Genomic DNA, 8,846 nt, shown 5'->3' on the forward strand with positions numbered 1-8,846 from the left:
TGTACAGGATGGGAAAACAAAAATGTGCAACTGCTTAAATAATATGCTAAGATGCATGCTAAGATGTAAATAAACCAATTGTCCAGGTTGCATTAGTGCAGCAGCAGTGTGGTGTCCAAAAGTCTCATCCAGCCCCCAGTGAGGACATGTTTAAAAGTGTTATTGCCTGTGGTGTGAATGTGTGAAATGTGTGAGGTGGACTGAGCAGACCTTTATGTGGGTGTTTTAACGTTACAGTGCAAAAACATGAATGAAGTTATTGTTCTCTTGCTCACCCGCTGAGTGGGACTAGAGGGAACCCCCGGCGTGTACTCACTAAAAAATATCACATATCACAGGAAAAACAAAAACAAACAGACGGCAACTTGTTACTTGCATATGACATCTTTATTCATCGATGTCTACACCCCAGCATTAAGATTCATTCAACGCTACAACAGCAAAGATCTGTCATGTCCCGAAATGGCCAACAGGTTCCATCAGTTCTACATTTACAGTAAAAACAATGAAGCAATAACTCAGAAATGTTGTGTGTGTGTGTGTGTGTAAGGAAAAGGCTCACACACGTAACACATTGCTACTGTTAGGAAGGTCAAAATGTGAATGTCTTTTACTTTATCGCACATATATATACTACACAGCATTTATATAACACAGATGATGCTTTCCTCGTGGTATTTGAACATCATTAAAAGCAATCATTCAATAATATACTGAATATTCTGGAAACTTTTAAGATCTTCCATGATTTGTGAACACTTTCATGGAAAATCTGTTCAAACTGAACAGCCACAGAGATGTATTGAGTGGTGATGTATTGTATTTGGTACATTATTTTAAAATTAGTTTAAATAAAGGCTTAAAGAAATTGTCTGACATTTTGGGAAAGTCACATCTTCGCTTTCTTGCAGAGTGTTAGAGAAGATCGACATATCTGCCAGTTGGATATGAGGCTACATCAGGGAGGTAATTAGAAAAAGTTGTTTTACACATTATTTTCTCAGTAGTTTCGAGATATAACATGTTCATTAGTGAGTTTCAATGGTGGTGATTTTTGTTACATTTGGGCAGATTCAGGCTAGCTGTTTCCCTGTTTAAAGTCTTTATGCTAAGCTAAGCTAAGCATCTTGTAGCATCTGTTCAAATTTAACAGAATTATATGCGCGGTTTCATCGAACTCTCAACAAATAGGCATACTTCCCCAAAATGTCTAACTCATTCTCTAAATTAAAGCCCCAAAATACCCAACTCATAATAAAAAATAAAAAAAACTATTGTAATTTAAGAGCAATGAAACAAAATAAACAATAAAACTGTGGTATAATGCCATCAAATGTCATTAAGAGAACCCGGTGGAATCTGCAGATTTCAACGCTGATCCAAAATGAAAATCTGCAGAATTTTAAATTTGATATAAAATAAAAAAAAAATAGTCATATTAATTTAAAAATAGAAAATGTGTCCCGTAATGTGTAATACTCAAATATCGGTATCTCAGATTTTAAAGCGATACCTGGCCCTACAAATCACTGACTTTTTAAAGATTTACATCCAAAGCAACGCACTGTTGGTTTTGGGTATTTTCATGAGATTTGTTGAAAGCTACAAAAATGTAGAATATCATCACACATAATGCTTTAAAACCGATTTATTCATTCATTATCAGGTGACAAAGTCACTTGTTACCTGTCCAATGTTCAAATTCACAACTGGTGCGCTGCATGAGGTCGTTTTTCTGCAATACATGAATTTAATTAAGTGACTTGACCAGAGTAATGAGATTATTATTACAATACTGCGTTCTAAATATGACATATTGGGTGCCATTGTGATTTAGCTCGGGGAAAAGAGGACTCCTAATGCACAAAAGTGTAACTCTTCTTTAAAAACAAAAAATACTGAATGTACTTGTAACTAATTAGCTAAAAGAATAACAACAACTTGGTAATTTTAGTCATTTTCTCTTGTGTAAATCAAACACAAATCAAGACAAAATAAAAGGGAGAATTATTTTGGGGTATATTTGACTTCCTGGGTACAATTGATAAAAAAACAAAAAACATTTCAAAAATGCTACTTAAAATACAGTAAAAAAAAAATGACCTTTTGGGAGTTCAGCTGTTAACACAAATGTCACATGGAAGAATATGAGCGATATTTAGTGAGAGAAAGGAACAGATGTGTAGAAAACCTCTTAAATATACAGGAGGAGTGCCACTGTTCCCCAAATGGTACGCGTGTTGGAGAGGCTGGTGTTGTGCGTGCATAAAACATTAAATGTTCGACAGATTCCCAGCAGATGCTTTAACCTGCGGTTCCTGTTGTCGTTAGTGTTTAAAAGGAAGAGCTTGACTTTTTGGGGGGAAAACGCACATCTTCCCTTTCTTGCAGAGCGTAAGATGAGAAGAGCCACACCACTCACAACTGCCGGTTAAATTCACAGCTACTTCGGTGGTGTAATTAATTAGCTTAGCTTAGCATAAAGACTGAAAACGGGGGGAAACCGCTAGCATTGTGCTCCCGATTGAGCTACTTCTTATTTGATTGGATGCACAAATGTTCATTAAGACAAAGCTGGACCATTTTTTTTCCCTTCCAAATCAAATAATTTGGTCATAGCTTTCTGATTAAAATTTACATATGTTCATAGAAGTGGCGACAGTTTTCCTTTAAGCTTGGATTTGTGGACCGAACTTTTTAGTTTTCCTCTTTTCCTACTAGAGCGAAGGCTCCACGCAGAGCTTTTTCCGTAGCCTACGTAAGTGGCCGGATGCTTTTACTTGTGCGCGGGTGTGTGCGTCACGTCGGCATGTGTGTGGTAGCGGTAGGGCTAAAACTAACGATTATTTTCATAGTTGATTAATCTGATTAATTTCCCAATTGTTTGGTCTATAAAATGTCAAACTGGTGCAAAAGCCCAATATAACGTCCTCAAATGTCTCATTCTGTCCACAGCTCAAAGATATTCACTATACTGTCACAGAGGAGAGAAGAAACTAGAAAATATTCACATTTAACAAGCTGGAATCAGAGAACTTTGACTTTTGTCTTTAAAAAATTACTTTGCTCTTTGCAAGAATGTGGAGGAAAAGAAAAAAATCCCCAAATGTCAAACCTTTTCCTTTAAACCACCCTTGATTTTGCAACAGCAAACCAATAAATATATGTACATAGTGCTGTGGTACAGAGACAGTGAAGAACTGCAATTTAAAGTGAAATTTAAAGACTAGATAATCATGTCAGCCAGTCAGGGAGAAATTGAAACCGTCTTTTAATTATTTGACTCTATTTATATTAGTAAATATTTACCTAAGAAACTTCCATACACCGGTATATTTGTATTTAGAGACACAGCAGAATATACTGTAAGTATTTGCAACAAACTTCACTACATGATAATTTGAGTGTGTTGCGCATGTTAAGTATTAAAAAAATACAATATAGGTTAAAAAATAAAGCGTGAAAAAAAAGAGGAAAAACTACAGACTATTTTCTGTATTTCTATCTAATCCTTAAAGTCTGTACAACACGAATACTTTGATCCAGTGTCACATCACGTCTTCTTTGTAATTAAGACCCAAAAATGCCAACTGAACCGTGAGTTTTGGTAAACCGCTATCTTCCACTAATCCACGGTAGGTTGTGTGACTTCTGACGGTTGAAATCCACTTCCACTCGGACAGAACACATTGTTTGCATCTCATAGATCTTGCTGATCCAAGTTAAAGGGCTCTGGGGCCTTTAAAGTATTGCTAAGTTGTTGTTGTTGTTTTTTTAACTACTACTAATTAAGAAAAACGTATAAAAATGCAGAGCATTAACTACTACCTGCATGCTGGTAGAAGCACTGGTCTACAGGGAATACAAAATGTACAAAACAAATGTGCTGCAAAACAACCAGAATGTTTCATATACACACATAAATAAAAGCACGTATGTCCTCTGACGAGGCAGGTAGAAATTAATCGAAAAGTACCCCCAACAACCCCCCCTCACCCCAGAACACATTTCCCTCATCCTACTTCCTCGAAACCGGAACAAAAAAAAAAAAAAAAAAGAAAAAAGGTACACATTCTGTTTCTAAGGCATTTTGTACACTAGCGAATGAGGAACACGTGTGTTACTCTGAGACGTTTCCCTTGTTTTTTTCCTTTCTTCTTCTTCTTCTTCCTCCTCCTCCTGGAGGATCAGTATTTGAGCCACGGGTGGGCTGCGATGGAGGCTTTGCTGCGGTCCCCGTAGTCGTAGAGCAACTCCTCGCCCTCGTCGACGTCGCGAGAGGCCACGAGGATGAGGTGAGGGACCCCGCTGATGTCGTGGAGTTTGGTTTGGCAGTTTCCGTTTTTACTGTGATTTATCAGCCTTCCCATGCGACCAGTCTCTTTTGTTGCGTCCACGCTGTGGGAATAAAAAAAACAAAAAAACCAAACACACAATTGGTCTTTAGACTCCAAAATGTCCACAATAGAGTGCGGATTTTTCTGTCCGAGCCCGGCCCGCGTCCGACAGAGCAGTAACCGAACCCGACCCGAGCCCGACACAGTTAAAATCGCATTTGTTTCTCATTGGCTACTAATGACACATGTACGTTTGTTTGTGTGGAAGCTTTCATTAAGCAATTGTAGGAAGGCATTCGGAAATGTCAACAGATGAGCGCATCAATGCACACGGGGCAACAAGCGCCATTACCTACATAATAAGCTGTTTTAAGTTCAAAATGTTCAACGCCTTATCGCGCTGATGTGACCGAGCCCGACCCGAACCCGAGCATCCTTTCTAAACATCTGTTCGAACCCGGCCCGGCCCGTCGGGTACCATCGGGTACCGTCGGGTACCGTTGGGCATCCATCCTCTAGTCCACAAGCCTAGTGTGTTGCCTAGCAATACATTGTGATTGATAAAACGTTGACATGTGTTGATTTCTAACTCCTACCAGTAGGTTTTGCAGAGGTGCTGGAAGTAGTACATGTAGCAGCCAGTGGCAGGGTTCTGAGCGTATTCGGCCTCCCTCTTTTTGGCGTCGGTGATCTGCAGCAGGTCTCCGTGGTACTCCACCACGTACTCGCCTTTCTGGAAACACCGCGTGGCGAACACGGCTCTTCCCTTTCCTTCTATGTGCCGCACCTGCAGAACACAGCGCCAGGTTTCCCGTCATGAGACACAACTCCCCGCTCACGGAAGAGGGTCAGGGCCACTGGTGACAAATGTATGTGACTTCTGACTTTATTCTCAGAATCCAGACTTTAAATTCTGAGATTAAAGTCAGAATTCTGACTTTATTCTCAGAATCCAAACTTTAAATTCTGAGATTAAAGTCAGAATCCAGACTTTAAATTCTGAGATTAAAGTCAGAATCCAGACTTTAAATTCTGAGATTAAAGTCAGAATCCAGACTTTTTTTTAATTCTGAGATTAAAGTCAGAATCCAGACTTTTAATTCTGAGATTAAAGTCAGAATCCAGACTTTTAATTCTGAGATTAAAGTCAGAATCCAGACTTTTTTTTAATTCTGAGATTAAAGTCAGAATCCAGACTTTTAATTCTGAGATTAAAGTCAGAATCCAGACTTTTAATTCTGAGATTAAAGTCAGAATCCAGACTTTTAATTCTGAGATTAAAGTAAGAATTCTGACTTTTTTTAATTCTGAGATTAAAGTCAGATTTTAACTTTATTCTCAGAATTAAAACAGAATTTGGAGAATTCTGTGAAAACAGTCTGAATTCAGAGAATAAAGTCAGAACTCACATACATTTTCCACCAGTGGCCCTGACCCTCTTCCGTACACGTTAACTGGAACAATATCTATAATTCAGTATAGGGTCGTTTTGGTGTTTATTTTCAACCTTTGATGAGATGTCTTCACACCTGCCTTGTTTAGTTCGGCTGAATCAAACCCTGGAGCGTTTACATGTATACTTTTACTTCATTACATCTCCATTACTCTAGCCTCGAGCGACTATTCTCATAATCTCAATTTTTCTTTACTTTTACTTTTAATAATTAAAGTACATTTAATAATAAAATACTTTTGATAGTTAAGTATAGAAAATATCAATATACTTTAAGACTTTTATTCCAATAATAATCTGAAAGATGACCAACTTCAACCACAACAAGTCATTTTCTGGTCAAACCGGACCTTCTTCCTGTATTTTCTCTTTCTTTCTCTCTCTTTCTTTCTTTCTCCCGCCCCAGACACATCTGACCAATAAGCAGTGAACGCTCTTCTCCCGCGATGTGTAGTGATGCATTTTGGTTCACTTGGATTTTTCCTCTTGACTTAAATGTTCCTCCAATACTCCGGCAAGTTACATTTGTTTTCTGATTTAATTTGTCATTTTTAAGTGTGAAAATGCTCCTGTCACTATGAGTGCAAAGCCATGTATGAAAGTGATTAATTACCTTTTTATTTTAGTACAATTAGCCTGAGCAAAGACATTGATTTTTAGGCGTGTTTGGAGGGCGCGTGTGTACCTCCATTCCTTCTTCTATTCCTTTTGTGATGAGATCATCTATGAGCTTCTTTTCTTCACACTGGGAACAAAAAGTGACATGAGACAGCGTTACACACACACACACACACCACACACACACACACACCACACCACCCGCGACAACACACACACACACACACACACACACACACACACACACACACACACACACTCTAACAGAAGTAATTTCATTGTACCTCAATCTCTGTTTTACTTTTTCTTGAGCTTCTTCTTATTGGATAGTAGTCGGTAACTTTCCGGTTTTGGGAGTTTTTTCCGCCTGCACTTTAGTGGAAAGAGATTGCAACAACAAACTATTACAACTACATGAAGAATAATAATAATAATAATAATAATAATTATCACGCCACCACGTTGTTTGACAAGATTCCTTCCTTTAACAAAGGTCTAGATAACCAGTACGTGCTTACGGTCTTAGCGTGGATTTCTTTCCTTTGGGTTTGAGGCGGACGCCCCTCCTCTGGTGGCTGAGACGAGAGCTGCCGTTGTTGTTGGCGAGGAGCGGAGCGTGAGACAGGCTGTCGCGCAGGGGGAGTTCGGTGGGGGGGCGAAGGCAGTTCTGAGCGCAGTGGAGCTGCGGAGGCGACGGCTGTTCATCTGACCAGCAGGGTGAACACTGGCTGTAGCTGCTCTCCATCTCCGGGAAGTGAGTCTTGGAGTGTTTTGCTGTAGTGCTGATGGGGTTTGTTCTCCTGCCTGGGAGGAAAGATTGAAGACAACAACAAAAAAAGAGGATATTATCCAAGTGGTTCAGTGAAATCTTGCGTTTCTACTTCTTCTCACAGTTACATAATCTACTGAAATACTAAAATAAATAGGTTTCTTTGCTCTCCTGTGAAGTGAAACACAATAAAACTACTCTCCTCAGCTGGAGCTGTAGAGCTGCAGGAAGACACTTACCCTCTCCCTGCCGCGGAGCATTAATTTGCTGGAAGCATATTGGAGAGCACCTTCCCTGCTGTGTCAGCTTGATTTCATCGTGAACTGGTGATATGCAGTTTGTGCAGCTTAAGACAGTGACTGAATGGCTATTGCATACAATCTCCTGTGGATGCAGAGAGAAAATTTAATTAGTCCATAGTTTCCTGCCTTGTGTATTTTTATTGATCTAAACTTACACCAAAAGTTGGTACAGCTCCAGTTTTCCATTAAGTAAATTAAGTAGACTTAGACTTAAACAGTACAACAGAACAGTATGAATCCAGAAGAACACATAGTTAAAATAGGGAAAAGTGCCCAAGCTGATAAAACAAAGAAATAATTAAAAAAATATATATCAATTAAATAAATGAAGAAAGAGAAGGTATAAACCAATAACAAAAAAACAAAAAACAGACTCAACCAATAAGTGACTCAAGACCAATCTCCAAAGAGCGGTGTGATTAACGAAAACGTTAATATAAGAAAACGGTATGGACTTCTTCCCAAAAACAACAGACTAACAGATAAAACAAATTAAAACCCAGAGATATTCACTTTACTATCACGTAGATCTATATACTATATAATAAATACTATCAAGATCCACATTTTTTTCACTCTGAGAAACAGCTTGAAGCAAAATAGTCAACTATCACATTCCTATTGATCTATTATTCAATTACATTGGCTCTAAATCACACATACAAACACAAATTCATCAGGAAATTGTCCACTTTAAAAAAAAATGCATGTAGGGAATTCAACAACACGTTTGTTAGACCTTAATGGTTCGTTTTGTAAACAGAAGAAATCTCCAGAGAGAGAGAAAGCAACATTTAGTCAGAATGCCCATTCCCACCGGAGCAGCAACACTAACTGACTTAACTCAAGAAGATGCGTTTTCCAGCTGATGCACGAGGCTTTTTAAAGACTTTATTTAGCTTAAGGAGGAGGAGAATCTTCTCAACACAAAAGGACACTTCATCCTCCAGTTTATCACAAACATTCAACATATCTGGAGATACGTGGGTTTCACTGGAAGGAGCTAAACGTCAGACAAAATCTAGTTGAGTACTAATGTACAGTAACATAATAAAGCCGGGTAAAATACAAGTACCTCCAACAACTTTTGAGGTACTTGTATTTTTGTTTTTTTTGTGATTGTTGCCGGGCAAAAATCCTTGATTATGCGGCACGTTTTCTTAACAAATGCTATGGAATATTTGGGATATTTATGCAATTGTATGCGACGAAACTGCGGGAACTTGCAAAAACTACTAAAACATAATGGCGTGTTTCTGGGGGGGTCGGACTTGAGTAACCGGACCGCCCTCCCCTGTTGTGGGTGGCGCCGTGAGGAGGGGACCATGCTGGCTCCACACCCACTTTAACTCTCCCATCAGTCCCTT

At 38.8% G+C, this 8,846-nt stretch overlaps 1 protein-coding gene across 1 annotated transcript in view; it reads right to left on the reverse strand.

Annotated features, from left to right (window-relative positions):
* Window positions 1-2,596: 2,596 nt before the first annotated feature.
* kmt5aa (lysine methyltransferase 5Aa) overlaps window positions 2,597-8,846 on the reverse strand; it is a 7,061-nt gene continuing 811 nt past the window's right edge. Inside the window, 6 exon segments of the mRNA XM_032539181.1 lie at window positions 2,597-4,398; window positions 4,934-5,124; window positions 6,476-6,535; window positions 6,693-6,780; window positions 6,927-7,212; window positions 7,417-7,561. Of these exon segments, the coding sequence (XP_032395072.1) occupies window positions 4,188-4,398; window positions 4,934-5,124; window positions 6,476-6,535; window positions 6,693-6,780; window positions 6,927-7,212; window positions 7,417-7,561 (981 nt within the window). The 3' untranslated portion in view covers window positions 2,597-4,187.

Source organism: Etheostoma spectabile, chromosome 16 (genome assembly GCF_008692095.1).
Source record: "Etheostoma spectabile isolate EspeVRDwgs_2016 chromosome 16, UIUC_Espe_1.0, whole genome shotgun sequence".
Taxonomy (NCBI): domain Eukaryota; kingdom Metazoa; phylum Chordata; class Actinopteri; order Perciformes; family Percidae; genus Etheostoma; species Etheostoma spectabile.